At 42.8% G+C, this 20,094-nt stretch overlaps 1 protein-coding gene across 2 annotated transcripts in view; it reads right to left on the bottom strand.

Moving 5' to 3' along the window:
- EIF4E2 (eukaryotic translation initiation factor 4E family member 2) overlaps positions 1-20,094 on the bottom strand; it is a 55,210-nt gene that overhangs the window by 20,957 nt on the left and 14,159 nt on the right. For both annotated transcript variants that reach the window (XM_082248897.1, XM_082248898.1), the window contains exons 2-6: positions 18,062-18,176; positions 12,401-12,535; positions 6,279-6,383; positions 4,458-4,610; positions 424-560 (exon numbers count right to left, since the gene is read on the bottom strand). In XM_082248897.1, the coding sequence (XP_082105023.1) occupies positions 424-560; positions 4,458-4,610; positions 6,279-6,383; positions 12,401-12,535; positions 18,062-18,176 (645 nt within the window). The remainder of the gene's footprint in view (positions 1-423; positions 561-4,457; positions 4,611-6,278; positions 6,384-12,400; positions 12,536-18,061; positions 18,177-20,094) is intronic.

Here is a 20,094-nt window from a genome sequence, read left to right as displayed (position 1 = left end):
CTAAACTGGTAACCTGTAAAGCGTCGCCTATAGAGAATTTTAGGCACCGTAGTTTGCCACCATACCACAAGCAGACACAATTTTAAAAGCGTGACATGTTAGGTATCTATTTACTCGACGCAACATCTCTCACATTATACAAAAAAATTGGGCGAACTTTACGTTTTGCTTTTTTAACCAACAAATTGGGTTTAAAAAACCGCTGCACATTATAAAAAATTGCAACACACCATTTTATTCTCTGCTAATCTTTATATATATATATATATATATATATATATATATATATATATATATATATATATATATAAATAAATTTGGGGTTTCTAAGTAATTTTCTAGCAAACAAAAAAAAAAGTAAAATTTTTACATGTAGGAGCAAAGTGTCAGAATAGGCTTGGGAAGGAAGTGGTTAACACATACTTGATACTGTCTGTGTGCGTTTTATATTCCATGACTGTGTTAGGAGGCAGATTCAGGACTCTTCTTAAGGTGTCTCGGATCCGAGCGGTCGTTGCTTGGTCACTAGCTGTTTTATTCCAGATAGAAATGATATCTTCCTAAAACATAGATGTAGTTAAAAGGTATGTAAAAGGTTTTAGAATACAGTAAAACAAAACTATAAAAAATGCCCATGTTTTTTATTCAAACATCCAAATTAATAGCACAACTTATACAGATTTAATGAAGAAGGCAAATTAACCACTTAAGCCCCGGAGGATTTGGCTGCTAAAGGACCAGGGGTTTTTTTGCGATTTTTTACTGCGTGACTTTAACGGACAATTGCGCGGTCGTGCGACGCTGTACCTAAACGAATTTGACGTCCTTTTTTTCCCACAAACAGAGCTTTCTTTTGGTGGTATTTGATCACCTGTGCGATTTTTTGATCACGCGCTATAAACAAAAAAAGAGCGTAAATTTTGCAAAAATAACAATATTTTTCACATTTTTTTATATGAAATTCCCCAAAAAAAAAAGTAAAAATCAAAATTTTTTAACATTTTTCGGCCAATTTGTTTTATGCTACCTATGTTTGGTAAAAAAAAATCGCAAAAAGCGTATTTTGATTGGTTTGCGCAAAAGTTATCGCGTTTACTAACAAAGAGAAAGATTTTTGTCATTTTTGGTGTTTTTTTTTTTAACGCATAATGGCGGCGATCTGCGATTTTTTTTTCGGTACTGCGACATTGCGGCGGACAGATCGGACCCTTGACTGACATTTTTGACACTTTTGGGGTTACCAGTGACATTACTGCAGTAATCAGTGCTATACATATGCACTGTTACTGCAAAAATGACACTGGCAGGGAAGGGGTTAACTTTATTGGACAGGGAGGGGTTAAGTGTGTCCTAGGGGCGTGCTTTCTACTGTGTAGGGACATGGCTATTGGTGTAAAAGCAAAGATCAACCGTTCTACATAGTAGAACGGTCAGATCTTCACTTTTACACAGGGAGAACTGACAGGCAGCTTGTTTACACATAGGCTCGCAAGTCAGTGACAGGCGAGTGACGTACCGATACGTCACTCTGCCTGGCCGGGGCTGACCGCCGCAGTATATAGTCGTGCGGCGGTCGGCAACCGGTTAAGAATCTTTTTTTTTTTTTTCTCCAAAATAACATGAACAGGCATACACTTAAAGAACACGTTATGAGATAATAGCATAAGCTGCCATTAGTTGACCTACTTCTGAAGATATACCATGCCCAAGTGCCCCTAACTTTAAAGTTTTCTGAGTGACTGGATCTAAACAAGAATGCAGCTAATGGAAGTTAGAATTCCTACATACTTGGTCAAAGAAATTATAGTCACAGGATCTGCATGATAGCCAGGCAAATAGCATTTTCAGATGGTCAACAGTGGCAGCTCTCATATTTAGGTTTCTTTAAGGCACAAGGCTACCAGCACATTCAAACGTATATAGGTGAAGAGTAATCTGTAGCATCATGTGCTTTGTTTTCCTTCCAGGAACTGCATAATGGGCCTAAAAGCAAACCTGTGGCTGCTCTGACAACACACAGCCACTGCCAGAAGGCACTCCCAGGCGAGGCCTTCTATGCATCCCAATGCAAACATCCCAGTAACTAAAGTGGTTGTAAACCTCAGACATAAAATATGAACAAAGGATATTCCCCTACAGTGTGTACTTGTCTCAATTAAAGCACTAAGTGTGGATTTCTTGGCTCCCAAAAAGGGACTCCTACTTTGCTCACACTGCTGCTCTATTATGCTAGGAAGCTTATTATCATTTCATAAAAAAATCCACAGCCCCGTCTGTTCATGCCTGGGAAGCACTAATTACCAGAGCTATACCGTTTTACAAGGTCACATATGCCAGCAAGGGAGTGCCCACCAAGTTCGATAAGGTGTGGGGTGGATGGGTGTATAATAGGTCTACAGTGTCAGATTAGATTATTCTGTTCAGATGCTCTAAGAGTGAAATTCCTTGACGTGATTTGGGACAGTTCACTTAGACACTTTGTATTGGGATCTTAGGATGTTTTGGTGGAGGTGTGGATATTTCATACCGTATCTAATTTCCAGGTTATGGGAGCAGGCAAATAGGAAATACTATGACCTTTTCTACACATTTAATGGTTGGTATTTCTAGGTCTGAAATTCTGTATATTAGCCATGGAGTTGTCCTGGTTGCCTAGTTCTGATGTCTTGTTTGATTTGTGTGGCCTGGTTGTTAGGGCAGTCAATAGATTTATTTTTGTTATTTTCAAAAAGGCACCAAGTGCCATTTCGGTCTGCTGCATGAATCACTTCTGACAAGTTTTACTGACACAAGGAGAAAACAAGTGAGAGGGTAGGGATCTCCAACAGAGTGACAGCCTCAGCATTGTTCCTGTGCACAGTGTGAACGGGTGTGTGACTTCTCTCCAATCAGCTCTCAAAGCTCTCCTCACTGAGCTCTGCGAAGTGTAACTTCAGCTTTCCACCCCCTTTTTTCTGACAGCTCAGACAAGCTTATCAATTCCAGACTTTGCACAGATGTAGAGAAGAGAAGACAGCAGATAGATACAACATATTTGTTCATCTATCTATTTCTCTGTGTATCACCTGGGTGATAGTCCCTTTACTGGGTATATGTAAGGGTTTACAACCACTTTAAAACTATGGGTGTTCAAAACACAGAAAGGCAACCTACACCATCATGCTACCAGGGGTCAGAATAGGCCCAGATTCACTTTCACTTCCCATATAATAACAATACAATGCACGATATAAAATCCTGACCTGGGTCGGTTACTCTCCTCAAACGGTCCGCCTGCCCATTAATGGTACTATATGTTCACCAAAGTACTCTATGCTATAATCAAGCAAGTAAATGGCATTTTACAGAGTAATGTAGGGACTTACCAGAGAGGAATTACTTCATGCAGCTGGCCAGCATGAACACGTATTGCAATATATGAACCAAAAATCCCTGATTAATTCAGTTTTCTGAAATCTTGTGGCGTTAACCACTTGGCTTCAGGAAGATTTACCCCCCTTCATGACCAGGCTCTTTTTTACAATACGGCACTGCATTACGTTAACTGATAATTGCTCAGACATGCAACACTGTACCCAAAATAAAATGTATGTCCTTTTTCCCCACAAATAGAGCTTTATTTTGGTGGTATTTGATCACTTCTGTGTTTACTTTTTGCACTATAAAAAACGAAAAAAAGAAAAAAAAGATTTTTTTTTTTTTTTTAAATTATCAATCAAAAAATGTCTTCATAAATTTAGGCCAATATGTATTCTGCTACAAATTTTTGATAAAAATATCCCAATAAGCATATATTGATTGGTTTGCACAAGTTATAGTGTCTACAAACTATAGGAATTTTTTCAAACTAGCAATGGCGGCAATCAGCGACTTATAGCGGGACTGCGATTTTGTGGCAGACATTCTGACACTGACACTTTTTGGGGACCATTGACACTAATCAGTGCTAAAAAATATGCACTGTCACTATACTAATGACACTGGCTGGAAAGGAGTTCACATCAGGGGCGATCAAAGGGTTAACTGTGTCTAGCCAGTGTTACTATACTGTGGGAGGTGCTTTTACTTAGGGGACAAGATGGAGTTTATTCCCTTCTTTGCAGGGACACAAATTTCATCCCTTCCCTCCTGTCAAAACGACTATTTGCCTTGTTTACAAAGGCATATTGCAGTTCTGTCTCTCTGCCCAATGTTTAGCAGGTGCCAGAGGACATAGGGTAACATGCACCCGCTTCAGCTGTGTGTAATCACAGTGGAAGTGATCTGCCCCCTACCCAGAAGGGTCGGATCACATACATACATATATACATACATACATATATCTCTGTGATCCAGGCGCACAGGTGCCACCCTATAGCAGTAAAATTGCTATAGGGCAGACCTTAAGTGGTTAATGAGAAGAAGAATACAAATGTCGAGAAATTTGGGTATTTGGTGTATACTTCCAGTAGACGCACCTGAAAGCGAACAGAGACCACAGCTCCACAGATCTCCTCCCCAACCATGAACTGTTCTCCTAGCATGGCTAAGATAAGATTCTCCCAGCACCGAGATGCTAGACCTTTACGAAGGCGAATTATCCACTTTCCACCATTCTTGTTTGCATCATCCTACACAGAAAGCAAAGAATATATCCAATGAGACAGGCAACTGTTGTAATACATATAATTCATGCATTTACCTTGCTAACATTTACACACATGGAGAAGCAACTGTCACTTGTCAATGTTTTTGTCCAGCACCACTGAAGACGGTGTAAGAGCCGGTTCACACTAATCCGACTCAAAGTTGTCCCCGACTTCGGGCAACTTTGAAGTTCCCTCGTGCAGCGCGACTTCATCGCGGCTTGCAAACGACTTCTCATAATACAAGTCAATGCAAGTCGCTCCGACTTCGTCAAAAAATAGTGCAGGAACCTTTCTAAGTCGGAGCGACTTGAGTCGCTCTGATTAGAACGGTTCCATTGCACAGCATTGGGAGCTACTTGTCAGGCGACCAAGTCACCTGACAAGTCGGAGTAGTGTGAACCGGCACTAATACTATTCCCAAAAACTTTATGTAAAACAAATGCAGTTATTAGTAATGTTATGAATGTTTCTGTAATCAAAAACGGGGCAAGGGGAAAAAAAGGAAAATTACGATATTGAAATTCAAAAGTGAAGTAAAGTCTGTGCTGGAGGTGGTAAATGTGTGCTATTGCGTTTCTTGTTGTAATAATAATAGATCACCAAGATGTTTTTGTGGATTTTGCACTTTTAGACAATCTAACCTGTGTTTCTTCTATCACAGGTATTTTCGTGCACCTAGCAGGCACAGGTGGAGACTCCAGCCCTGCTGTCTGCAGCCTGTCAAAGTGCATGACAGACAAACAAGGTGAAGCTGATTTGGGCTGGACAGAGCACTGAGGAGTGGTACTTGCGTTTAGGGCCCTATCCATTGAGAGATATATATGTCCCTGAGTACCATTGGTACAGAGTTTAGCCACAGCATATTTCAGCTCGTCACAGACATTGACAAGATGCTAATAGCACGGCTGAACGCGACACCTGTGCTACCTGGGCACACAAATGCCAGGATTGGACACTCGTGGCTAGATACCTAGTGTGCATGTGGCCTTACAATCCACATTTCAATGCTATTGATGTAATAATAATAAAGAAACCATCAATAAAAGTGGAACCGCACCAAAACTTTTATGATTTTTCAATAGGAGTGCGAAAGTGTCAGAACCACTTACAAGTTTTTATTACTGTGTGTGCTTACTGCAAAGATTTACTCAATTCAGGTCTGTGTAAACCGGTTCAATGCACAAATGCAGCATGTCTTTGGTCTCAGTTTGCATCCCTACTGATCATTCAGAATGTGTCACAGGAGAAGTTGACCTGCTTCAGCATGCTCACACACTTGTATGTGGAAAAGAAGTTCTGAGCCCAACAAAAGCCCATCCACACAGGCCCTTCCTGTTCCAGAAAATGAAGTAAATTTTGCCAGCAGGGATAAAGACAGTAATTAAAAACATGACAGAGGTTCTAGTTTTCCCCACTCTATTTATTTTTATATTTTTTGTTTTTTCACTGGAGATATTTGCTCTAACTTCCTCTCCCGGGATCACTGTTGACAGAACAAGAAAGTGGAAATCTTTCAAACAAGAACACAAAAAATAAATAAATAAAAAAACAGAAGTTCTAACATTCCCCACCATGTGCAATAAAAACTAGCTTTAGCTGGAGTTTCAGTGCAGAATACAGTCCCTTGATTATCATCATGAAATATCTTACCTCCCACATTGGCTTGATCCCTTCCTTAAAAAGGTGAAAGTCACTGTGCCCTGTCAATTCCCCAGGTCGTACCATATGACTGTAGAACCTCCAGAACTGCTCCACCTATGATGGGAAAGGCAGCACTGTCAACTAATCCTGCTTTTACTAAATTATTTTAGGTTATAATCCAAGAATCAAATGCAAACAAGACATACATCAAATATTCTCAAGATCTCCTTTTCAATTAATATGAATATTATGGTTTATTTTTCTCTACTAACTACTTGCTATAAACTCAAATTCTGCATAATTATTACTGGGGACACATTTATTGTTCCTGAACATAGATTAAATTATAGACGAAAGGACATCCTGACATACTGATGTCTGCTTGTGATATAAACTAATTATACACAGTTTAGTAAAATGTAACTAGGAAAGCCTTACAGCAAGTCCCTGCACAATGAATGATTGAAAAAAAATTGGATTTTTGGCTTACCATAAAATTCATTTCTCTGATTTTCATTGATGGACACAGCTCCTGATTCTTCCTAACCACTGGGTTATACTGCCCCCTACAGGAGTAGGACACTAGGCAGGAAAAAGCTTGACTATGCCTATGGGCAGTCCCAGGGGGTATACACCCACACTCTGCTATTAGGCACTCCGTTTTGTTACAAGCAAAAGAAAGCCAACTCCACAGAGGGGTGGGTGCTATGTCCGTCAATGAACATCAGAGAAACAGATTTAACGGCAAGTCAAAAATCCCATTTTCTCCTTCGTTCATTGACTGACACGGCTCCTGATTCTTCGTAACCATTGGGGCGTCCCAAAGCAGTGTTAAATATGAGGGGTGGGAAAAAACAGCAGGGAAAAAAATCCCAAGGCTAACCATAGCCAACCAGGTAACATGGAGATCAACCATAACAACTGGAGCTCAAATGAAAGAAAAAAAAAAAAAAAAAAAAAAATACACCCTCAAAAGAGAACCAGGTCCTCAAAACAGCAGCCTGAAAAACCTTAAGGCCAAAAGGAAGCACCTGCAAATGCCAACACATCCATTTTACAAAACTTTGTAAAATTGTGCACAGACGACTAGATGGCCGCCTGCAAACCTGCATCACTGATGCCCGATGATGGAAGGCCCAGGAGGCACTAAGCACCCAAGTAGAGTGTGCCTTAACAGGGAAAGGAGGAACCTCACCCCTTATTGATTAGGCCTGAATCACTGTCTGATCCATCTGGAAATGGTCGCAGCAGAACCCGCCAACCCTTTGAGGTCCAACCGTGAGTACAAATAGTGAGTCTGACTCCCTAAAGGCTCTGTAGCTGCCAGGTTGCCAGAACCACATCCAAGGAATGCAGAGCAATTTCCTTAGGATGTTTAGGCCTGGGACATTGGGAAAGCAACACAATGTCTTGATTCAAATGGAAATCAGAGACGACCTTTGGAAGGAACAACGGACAGGGACGAAGAACCACCTTAGCTCTGTAAACAAACAGGTAAGGTAAATGACAAGACAACGCCGCCAGCTCAGACACCCTGCATGCAGACGTAATAGCCATCAAAAAGGCCACCTTCTGGGACAACGTAAGCAGCGGAACCTCCCGATATTTTCAAAGGGAGATTTCTGGATAACTGACAACACTAATTTGAGGACCCACGGCGGTAATGGAGCCTGCACAAGAGGAACCAAGTGTCGAGCTCCCTGGATAAAAAATAAGCCCCAAGGAAAGCTGGCCCTTGATGGTACCCAAGGCCAGGCGCTGCGCAACCCCCGTTGGAGGAAAGCCAAGATCTGAGCCACCGAAAAGGAGCGAGGGAGAAGCCAAAAAGATGCACACCACGCAACGTACGTCTTCCAAGTACGATGGTAAATCTTCCTAGAGGTAGATTTTCTAACCTTTGACAGCGTAGGAATCACTGATTCAGACAAACCTCTACCCTTCAGCACCCGGCTTTCAACAGCCAAGCTATTAAACCAGCGACTGTAAAGCAGGATGGAAGACTGGCCCTTGGGACAGCAGATCTTCCCTGAGAGGAAGTCTCCAAGGAGCATTGGCGACCAGCCTTACCAGATCTGCGTACCAAGACTGGCGAGGCCAGTCTGGAGCCACTAGAAAAAAAACTGGAATCTCTTGCTGCCTTGATCCTGCACAGGAGTCTTTGCAGAAATTTGAGGGGGGGGGGGGGGGCAAGGCATAAAATCAGACGATACAGACGCCAAGGAGCCACTAATGCGTCTGCTAGAGTATCCCAAAACCATGCCTGAAAATCTCTGTACCTTCCATGGAATGTGTACAGCAGATAGGGCTGGAACAATCGTTCTGCCCACCCTAGAATGCTGGCTACTTCCAAATCTGCCAGGACACTTCTTGTGCCCCCATGGTGATTTACAGATTGTCAGATTGAATTCGTACCGGACACCCCTGAAGACGAATTGTCCAATGATCCAGACAAAAAGACTGATCACTCGGAGCTCCAGTACATTGATCGGCAGTCTGGACTTCCCGAGTCCAGACTCCCTGAGCACAAGCTATGCCAAGGACACCTCCCCAGCCAGACAGGCTGCCATTCGTGGTGACAACTGCCCAGTACAGGGGGAGAAGGATTTTCCTGTCAAAGTGCTGGAGAACAAAGCCACCTCTTGAGACTGGATTCTTGTCCCATTTCACCAGAATCTTTTTGCAGATAACTCGTGTGGAACTGTGCAAACATAACCGACTCGAAGGTAGACACCATCAGACCCAGCACTCGCATGCAAGCCCGGAGGGATGACCATCTGCTGGACAACAGAAGCTGAATTGTCCCCTGCAATTTATGGAGTTTTTATAGGAGGAAGCAACACTCTGGCTGAGGCTGAATCCACCCAGATAGTCCAGTTTTAAGGACGGAACCAGAGCAGACTTCTGAAGGTTTGTAATCCAATCCCCTCAGAGATTGCAGCACAATCTCCAAGGCGCCCATCAGAGCCGTTGGGAGACTCTGCTGGCAAAAAAGAAGAACGTCCAGGTACCCCAGTACTGTGATCCCCCGCTGACGCAACAATGCTAGCACCGGGGGCCAACCCTTTGTGAAGACCCGAGGAGCGGAGGGAAGACCAAAAAGGTAAAAACGTTGCAAACGGATAATGCTCCTCGCCCACAGCAAAGCGGAGGAAGCGCTCGTGACCGACACATATTGGAATGTGAGGGTAGGCATCCTTGATGTTGACAGAAGCGAGAAAATCACCCAGATTAAGGGACACCACTACTGCACGGATGGACTTCATTGGGAACTTCTGTATCCGCACAAGGCAGTTTAGCGCCTTGAGGTCCAGAATTCGATGTACCTTACCTTCCTTCCAGGGAACTGTAAACAGGTTTGAGTTAAACCCCTGAAAACATTATGAAGCTGGAACAATTACACCATGAAGTAACAAGTCTTGCACTGTCCCAAAGTGACACCATAAACGATCTGGGGACCAGTGCAGGTTTGAAGGAAAGAACCTTTCTGGAGGAAAAGACCGAAACTTGATTTTGTAGCAGGACCCAAAGACTTCGTGGACCCACTTGACCTGTACCAGGGAGGTCCACGGATCCGGAAATCAGCAAAGACATCCCCCCACCCCAGACACGGGTGAGGGCGCCCCTTAATGCAGAGGAAGCCATGTCGGCATGTCTGGAAGAGCCCCTCATGGCTTGCCAGACCAGGTAGTCTTGGAACCTCCGGTGGAAGCCCTGAAGGACTTTTATCCCTTGATCCTTGAGGGACGAAAAAAGGTCTCTTATGAGCCGAGAAGAATGGCCCACGTCTACTAATGATGTCATCCAAGGAAGCTCCAAACCGGCGATCCCCCACAAAAGGGGAGATCACATAAGGCCTTGTTAGAAGTCAGGTCTGCAGACCAGCATTGTCAGCCAGATAAGACGCCAAAGGACCAGTGCTGATACAGACAGCCTAAAATCAAAGGAGCCGCATCCAAAGAGGCATCAGAGATGATCCAGGTGCTACAGTTTAACTGATCTGCCAGCTGTGAAAAGGCAGGGGGAAGCAGTTTCCCCTCCAGGTCCCGGCGTAACAGTTTAGCCCACTCTTCAGAATTTGCAACACCAGGGCAATAGTACAGATGGCAGGCCAAAAGATTCCTCAACCAGAAGTAAGGTAGCATTATTTAACCTGGAAACCGGCGAGTCCACTACAGGTGGGACCGTAAACTTTTTAAGCAGGGAATCCTTAGAAGGAGATCGCATAGCAAAACGCTTAGGGTGCATTTTGCTCTTATGGGGTTGGGTGACTCGTGCCCGCGGCGGCCGAAACAGATTCAGGATCTGATGGACAGATGAGGCAGGGGAGGTCGGTGGATGCTATATTACTAAGGTCACCCGGAAAAACATATCCGGGGAAGGCCACCGACCCAGGGTGCACGAATAGACCACCTACTGGACCACCTCACTTGGCCCACCCCACATAGCTCCCGACCAGTAGGCTGCAAAGCCGCGGCCTCAATTTGGGCCCGGATCCGGCCAGGTGAGGTGCTGACCCTGGAATGTAAAACCATCTGCTCCCCCAGCACAACAACTGCAGCAGGGAGCCCTGAGGACATCTCTGCCCTAGTCACCAACCCCCAGGGTAGCAGGGGAACCCTGCTTAACCCCCCCCCCCCCGTTGTGCACCAGCAACTCCAAACAAGCCAGTTCACAACCTCACCTACCAGGGAGGGGGGGGGGGGCCTGAGGACCAACAGTGATTACTAAATTTCCACATCCATCCCCAAAACCCTCCAGGAGTAGAAGGGGGAACAGCTACTTACCATACAAGGAACAGGGTAGGCACTGCTGACAGACCATCGCTCCATCGGGATGTGGGTGGCTGTCAGCCAGGAAGAACGCTGGGACTTAGGCCGCGGCCAGGTGGTATGCGCCCACGCAAGACGTTTAACTCGCAGGCCAGCCCCTGTCCAGTGGGGCTATGTTGCGGCTGACCTAGTGCGGAGCTGAGGCCTGCGCTCGCTCGCTTGCCAGACGGGGGGGACCCTCTGGATGTAGATCATCCAGTCCGTCGCCCAGTCCGACAGTTGATAGTAAATTCTCACAGAACAAAATAACAAAGCTAGGAAAAAATCTATTTAAAAAGGAAAACAAAATTCCAGGACCTGACTAGGCAGAAAAAAAACTGAGTGCCTATAGCTGAGTGAGGGTGTATACCCCCCTGGGACTGCCCATAAGTGTCCTACTCCTGTAGGGGGCAGTATAACCCAATGGTTAAGAAGTATCAGGAGCTGTGTCTATCAATAAACGAAAGAGACTTTTTTTTTCCAGGGGCTTGTTCTGATGGGCAGCAGCCCTTGCAGTCCCCATCTGTGGTGAATCCCATTTTTTAGAGGGCCTTTGACAGGCGATATGTCACTCCCTCACTGCCCTACATTGCAACTGCATGAATTGCACACAATTGTAGCATGTTCCTGTTCATTCAATAAGGTTGAATTCAGCAGCAGTACTGCCCGCCAAGTGGGATAAGGGAATCACATTTTTTTGCTACGGCCTGCGTGGGCATGTGTACATATACTTTTTTGGTGTGATCAGTTTAGCTGCTTTTACATGGCCGCATATCTAAATAGGCCCCTAAACTGATCACACAAGAAAAAAAAAAAAAAAAAAGAAGTACTGTATACGTTAATATTTGATGCAATCAACTTATTTAAAATGCAAAATGTATGACTTTTACAGCACACTGCATCATGGCACATTGTTATCAATAAATTCTAAAGGAAGCTATTTTTTGCCTTGTCCACACAATTCTAAAGTTTTATGGCAACATGCCCGCTGTAAACAAAAAAAAAAAAAAAACAAACAAAACAAAAAACAACAAAGTCCTGTCTACCTGTCTATACCCGATGATTTGTCAAGCATTTTCAGGTGCGATAATCTGCAATTTTCCAGTCAATTAAATTGAAACGAAGCGGTCATAAAAAGAACAAAACCAAAAAAAAAAAAAAAACCCCACCACACCACTCACAAGATGACATCACAATGCAGATCAAATTAACAAGTGTTCTGGTGAGAAGACGGGCTATGACTTGGTCAAAAATGGACTTTAGATCTAGCTAACTGATCAATCATACAGCAAGTAATCATCAATAAGTCCAGCATGAACTCACAGAGGCAAAGGTACCGATTTGCTTGATGTTCTGTTCATAGCTCTGAGAGCTGGTTGGTCTACCTGGTGTCCTGCGAGAATACCAGAATGTGTAATTGCATTGTAAAGGGTGCTCTGCTGGACCTGGCACTACGGTCTGCAAAACAATGAATTAAACCGATTTAAAAGGTTAGTCCTCTCTCAAACATAGTACATCATCATCTACCACAGACTACAGTTTTATCATTTGCACGTTCTCCCTGTACTTAAATGGGTTTACTCAGAATTCCTCCCACACTCCAAAAGGCATTCTGGTAGGTTAAGTCCTGTCTGTCTAAGTTGGTCCTAGTATGTGTATGCATGCATGCGAGGTAGAGACCATAAAGTGTAAGCTCCTCGAGGGCAGAGATTGATGTGAATGTACAATATGTAAAGTACTGCATGAATTGTTTCTGCTATATACAGTGGGTATAGAAAATAATTAACCCCCGCCCTTTAAAATAATCACATTTTGTGTCTTTGCAGCCTGAAATGAAGATGGACACAGTTTTTGTTTTATCCAGCTGCGCAACTTATAACATCCAAGTGAAAGTTTTAACACTGATATGTCAGAAAAAGCAAAAACCGAATCACTGAGTTGGTAAAAGGATCAACCTCTCCTAATAACTACACGTAAACTCAAAATAGGTGTAGCAAACAACTAAGGGTGACAAGGCACTGTCAAAAGAACCCCCGGATAAAGCTGTGGACAGGCACAAGTCAGGAGATTGATACATAAAATTTTAAAGGCTTTACCAATGCCTAGAAGCACAGTGAAGTCTATTATTAAGAATTGGAAGATATTTGGTACAACACCAAACCTCTGCGGATCAGGACGTTTCTCCAAACTGGATGAAAAAGAGCCAGGGGGAAACTGGTCAGAGAAGCTACCAAGAGGCCTACAGCAACTCTGAAGGAGTTGCAGGAATTTATAACAGAGTTGGGTCATTGTGTGCATGTGACACTATCACAAATTCTCCACAAATGTGGCTTGTATGGAAGGGTTGCAAGAAAAGACACTCCTCAGGAGAGGGCACCATGCAGTCACGACTGAGCTTTGTCAAAACACACCTTGAAGATTCTGAGGCCACATGTAAAAACGTGTTAAGGTCAGATGAGACTAAAAGTGAATGATTTGGTCTCAATGCCAAACAATATGTCTGGTGGAAATCCAATAAACACCATGCCTACAGTAGAGCATGGAGGTGGTAATATCCTGTTATTGGTGTGTTTCCCTGCAGCAGGTACTGGAGCACTTGTCAGGACAGTAGAAAAAAAAAGTGATAGGGCAAATAACCATCAAATTCTTATTGGCTGCCCTCTGCCAAAAAGTTGTCAAGGGGAAGAAAGTTTACTTTCCTACATGACAATGACCCAAAGTACACAGCAAAAATGACCACACAATGGTTGAAGAAGAAAAGGTGAATGTCCTTGCATGGCCTAGTCAGAGCCCAGACTTAAACCCCCATCAAAAATCTGTGGAATGACTTGAGGACTGCAGTCCACAAAAGGTCACCATCAAATTTAACTGAACTTCTGCAAAAAAAAAAAAAAGAAGAGTGGACAAATATTGCTAAGTGTAGATGTGCAAAGTTAGTAGAGACATATCCCAACAGACTAAAGGCTATAATCAAAGCAAAAGGTGGTTCAACAAGGGTGTTATCTTGTTTCCAACTCAGTAATTTGTTTTTTTATTATTTTATCTGACATGGAGTTCTATCTTTCACTTGGATGTTATAAGTTGCACTGAGTAAATACAGCTGGGTGATTCTTTTCTATACCCACTGTAAATATGTATAATAAATACATAAATAATTCAAGTAGAACGATTGCCTCTGTCACTGGCTCCAGCACATGCCAACCACCTCCCCAATGATTTATGGCCGAGACCCGCCGATTGTTGGTGCTAGTGACAGGAGAGAGCTTTGTATTTGAAAACACCACAAAGCTCTAGTGACAGCGACGATGTGCCGGTTTTGTTTCCCTGCAAAACAGGGAATAAAAACCGGCACATCCCTTAGTAAAAGCACCACATGGTCCACACATTTACCATTTGATTACCCCAGATGTTAACCCCTTCCCAGCCAGTGTCATTAGGACAGTGACAATGTATATTATTAGCACTGTTCACTGTATTAGTGTTACAGGAGAATTCAGTGGCAGATAGCCAATTTCCACAAAGTGTCAGTGGTCAGACTGCCTGCCACCCTGCTATACAAGTCACTGATCATTACTTGTAAAAAATAAATAAAAAAATTCCAATATATATATATATATATATATATATATATATATATATATATATATATATATATATAATCTATATCTCAGTTTGTAGATGCTATAATCTTTCACGCAAACCAATTTATACCTATTGGGATATATTTTTTTTTTTACCAAAGACATGCAGAATACATTTTGGCCTAAATGTATAAAGAAATCAGATTTTTACAATTTCTTTTATAGGATATGTTTTATAACAGAATGTAGAAAATGTTTTTTGGTTTTCAAAATGTATGCTCTTTTTTTCGTTTATAGTACAAAAAATTAAAAAAGCAGTAGTGATCAGAAACAAAAAACAAAAAAAAAAAAATCACATGTCATGTCATAGGTTGCTGGGGTATAGGGGCTTTGGCACATGGGGGATTGAGCACTATGGAGGGTGACATGTTTGGAACTGGACCTAGTATGTGTATGAATGAGAGTTAGGGACCTTAGACTGAAAGCTCCTTGAGAGAGAGGGGCAGATGTTCTCCCTGTGCTTGCTTGGGTTTCCTCCGGGTACCCCGGTTTCCTTCCACATTCCAAAGACATGCTGGTAGGTTAATTGGCTCCGGTCTAAACTAGCCCTAGTATGTGTATAATTGTGAGTTAGGGATCTTAGACTGCAGGCTCCCTGAGGGCAGGGACTGATGTGAATGTATAATAGGTATGTGCAAGTGCTGCGTAAATTGATGGCGCTATACAAGTACCTGTAATAAACAAATGTGAGCATGAGTGGAAAGTGTATTATAGTTTGGAAAAGGGCTCGAGAAACCCCAGACGTCAGGTTGCAATGGAAACAAGAAATTTCATCCTGGCGCCTAGGCTGCTGCCGGAATGTTGCACACACCCCAGGCTCCATTTGCCCATCTGCAGACCCAGGACCGGCATAGCAGGCGCTGCATGGGTAAAAGGAGGAGAGCGGACACACACACCTGCTCTTCCTGTTGACCCGGAAGTTACGTGTGACATCACTTCTGGGTCCACGTTGACAGTTTTCCCTTGCCATCAAGGCCCTGAAAGGATGTAATGCAGTGTAATGTGCATTGCATTATATTCAGTGGAGCACATAGGAGACATGCAGGGTCTTTTAGACCCTGGATGTCTCTTTAAAAAGAACCAGTCACCAAAAAAAAAAAAAAAAAAAAAAAAATCAACACATAGGGGACTTTGTCCTCTATGTTATAAAAAAATTATATATATATATATATATATATATATATATATATATATATATATATATATATATATATATATATATATATATATATATATATATATATATATATATATATATATATATATATATACATACATACATACATACATACATACATACATACATACATACATACATACACAGTAAAACCTTGGTTTGAGAGTAACTTGGTTTAAGAGCGCTTTGCAAGACAAGCAAAATTTTCAAATAAATTTTGACTTGATATACAAGCGATGTCTTGATATACAAGTAGCCTCAAGTCACAGCTGAGTATAAAAGAGAAGAGAGGCGCTACGAAGTGTAGCAATATGATTAAATTTAATGAAGGCACAACATTTAGCAACTCACATGGTTTATGATTGGAACAGGCACATCTAAGGATGCAGGCATCCAGGCTAAAGCTGTCCACATAGACCATTCTCCGCACCGCCATCTACGTCATCCCTTCCATGCTGCCCCTCGCTTTCAGATCGCTTTACTGCAGGGTGGTCTTCCCAGTCAGGATTACAGACTGGCACCCGGTGGTGCAGAAGATAGTCTATGTGGACAGCTTTACCCCGGATGCCTGCATACTTAGATGTGCCTGTTTTATTTATCAACCATGTGAGTTGCTAAATGTTGTACCTTCATTAAATGTAACCATATTGCTACACTTAGAGGCGCCTCTCTTCTCTTTGATACTCTGTAGCTCCTGCTGGATTTTGCTTCTAATCCCCTTGTGGAAGCGCCATTTGTGGATGGAAATTTTATAGTTACATAACCTATCGCAATGCTATAATCTTTTTATATGGACTATAAACTGAAGGACTTATGAATAAATGGTTGTGGAACGAATCATCTGAGTTTCCATTATTTCTTATGGGGAAATTCGCTTTGATATAAGAGTGCTTTGGATTATAAGCATGCCTCCGGAACGAATTATGCTCGCAATCCAAGGATTTACTGTATTCTTAATTGTAAAAAAAAAAAAAAAAAAAAAAATTACACCCAAGCACATAAAATCTCCACCCCCAAAAATATGCACGTACAAACATAAAACGCATGTGGGCACCTACACCTAAAAACATTGATTGCAATGCACGTCACATATCGCTTTGCACGACGGAATGAGAGCAATAATTCTAGCACCAGACCTCCTTTGGAACGCTAAACTGATGACCTATAAGGGGGCTTTTAAAGCATCACCTATGGAAACCAGAGTACTAAAGTTTGTCGGGCGCACACAAATTTAAGGTTTGACATGTTGGGTACCATGTTTAGATTGTCTTTTCTGTTTTACCCAAAAATTTACCTTTGCGGTAATTTTGTGTATTCTCTAGGATGTCTGCTTTCAGAAAACAATGTTTGGGAGTTTTATGTAATCTTCAGGCCTAAAATTATTTTTTAAACGTGTGCAAAAAACTGGTCTGACTGTGATAGGGTTCATGTGTTTTGCCATTTTTACAGGCTGATACTGGAATGAAGTAGCAAGGTCAGATCTCTTCCAGCAAAGATTAAACAAAAGGAATTTTGAGAATGCAGGTTTAAATCGTTAGCATTTCTATAAAATATATCACTAAGGTCCTCCTGTGGAAAAACCAGTGGAAAGTAAAAGGTGTTGCCTATATCAGTGGTTCTCAATTCCGGTCCTCGGGACCCACTAACAGGCCAGATTTTAAGTATTACCTTGGGGGATGCAGACTAGAATACTGCAATCACTGAGCAGCAAATGAGATCACCTGTGATGTAATTTAGTTATCTTGCAAACCTGGCCTGTTGGTGGGTCCCGAGGACCGGAGTTGAGAACCACTGGCCTATATCAGTGTTTCTCAACTCAGGTCCTCAGGGCACACCACAGGCCAGGTTTGCAAGAAAACTGAAATACATCACAGGTGATAGCATTTGCTGCTCAGTGGTTGCAGTATTCTAGTCTGCATCTCCCCAAGGTAATACTTAAAATCTGGCCTGTTAGTGTGCCCTGAGGACCGGAGTTGAGAAACACTGGCCTATATGATAACCAGAAATCTTTGACAGGTTGTTTCCATTGTAGGATTACAAAATCTACATAAGATGATGTTCAGCTGGGTACTACCAATACCTCCACCTTTACTATTAAGACCCTGCATAAGCAATCTCAGAGATGCTGCTTACATAGTAATAAATAAATAAATCTGGCTCCCCCACCTTCTTCCTAGAGGAGTTCTGAATCTTGTCCTTGTCATTCTTTTCCTTCTCACTGTCTTTCTGTGTGCTGTTCTCCTCATTCTGATCATGATCCCCGCTGTCATCATCTTTCAGTCTGCAACACAAAACCATAATTATAGCACAGGTGTACTACCCACATACAATAACATAACAAGAGAACTCTAGTAAACACTGCTTATGTACCCAGCTAATGTAACACAACTATAATTTGGCTGTATGTGTTCCTCTATTATGTAGGAGTAGGAATCAGAGTTCATACACTTCTCTGTCTGAGAAGAGACAAACCATGGCTCAAGAGTACGCCTACTGTTGAACAAAATAAACGACAAGCGGGCGTGTCCCTTATTGCAGAATAGACATGCTACGTGTCTATTGTTATCTGCAATATAAAAAATGTACCTGCCTATTTGCAGTCGTGTTAAGAATGTATAGAATAAACATTCTTGGCACACTTCATTGCCAGGATGAATTAACACCTCTGAGCACGCACAGAAATGACATCATTCCCCTGCCAGCCAATCAAAAGTGAAAACCTAGCACCTGGAAGTAGTACTTGCTTACAATGGAAGTCCTGGCTAAACCGATCGAACCATAAACCTGCTCCTACACTAAGACCTATACTAACTATTCTGTAGAAAACAAAATGTGTAAATGTACCTATTCTAAGGGCGCTCCAGTCACATGATCAGCTCCCAGTGCCAGCTTCAGGGGAGAGGAGAGAGCAGTAACAATGGCTACAATGCCTGACTGGTGACATCACCCATAGACTTACCATGGGGCTTCTGTTGGTTGTCCCTCCTCTCCACTAAAGCCGGCAATGGGAGCCAATCATGTGACCGGACCCATAACGCCATTAGAATAGGTTAAGTATACACATCTTTCTCTACAGGGTAGTTTGTATAGGACATAGAATGCGGGTAGGAAAGCAGGTTTAAGATTAGATAGGTTTATCCCCTACTTCCACTTTAAGGGGTCATTTAGAAGAGTAACAGTCTCTATTGTCCCCTGAATAGTGATCTGCAGTGGATCGTTGCTCACAGAGTGATAAGAGTAGTGGCTGCCAAGCATGCAGAAGACAAAACTGCGACCTCCTGAATGCCTGTTTTTCTTTTTTTCCATTTGAAGGGGGATTTTGAATGGGAATACCATGCCACAAACACAAGCCAAGCGTTTGGCTCGTGCATCTGGCACAGCCCCATCCACATGAATAAGTTGCATTTGGTAGAGCCATTGCCTGCAAAAAGAGACAGGCTATATAGTTTTCACAGTGGCCATGTATACTGACACGGCCACTGGCCATATTAACTTGAGGCTTGCTAGGCAATAAAACCAAAGCTAAACCACCTATTTTTGGTATCGAGGGTACGATTCCCAAAACCTTTAACCACTTTACCACTATGTACTGGAGTACTACTGCGGCAAAGTGGCACGATCCCGTCTGACGACGTAGACCTACGTCGCCAGACTCCTCCCCCTGTAGGCGCGCTCCCGCTATTTTCATTCACAGCGGGAGTCGGGCCAGGGGAGGAGCAGCGGCGATCGCCGCTACTCTGCCCCGATCGTCGGGGAATCCAGTTTGGAGATCCGCCCGCCTGTGTAAACAGAGCGGGCGGATCTCCTCAGTGACAGATCGGAGTGTTCAGCATAGCTGTACATCCGATCTGTCCCTGTCTCACACAGTAACCTCCCCCCCCCCCACACGTCAGTAAGCACCAGGCATACATTAACCCCTCCCTCTCCAATAAAATTAACCCCTTCACTGCCAGTGTCATTTTTACAGTAACAGTGCACATATATAGCACTGATTACTGCAGTAATGTCACTGGTACCCCCAAAAGTGTCAAAAATGTCAGTCAAGGGTCCGATCTGTCCGCCGCAATGTCGCAGTCCAGCAAACAATCGCAGATCGCTGCCATTACTCGTTAAAAAAAAAAAAAAAAACACCAAAAATGACAAATCTTTCCCTTTGTTAGTAAACGCAATAACTTTTGCGCAAACCAATCAAAATACGC

The sequence above is a fragment of the Pelophylax lessonae genome (assembly GCF_965119305.1).
Source record: "Pelophylax lessonae genome assembly, chromosome: 3".
NCBI lineage: Eukaryota > Metazoa > Chordata > Amphibia > Anura > Ranidae > Pelophylax > Pelophylax lessonae.
The sequence above is the reverse complement of the archived record's forward strand: the minus strand, read 5'-3'. Positions and strand labels throughout refer to the sequence as shown.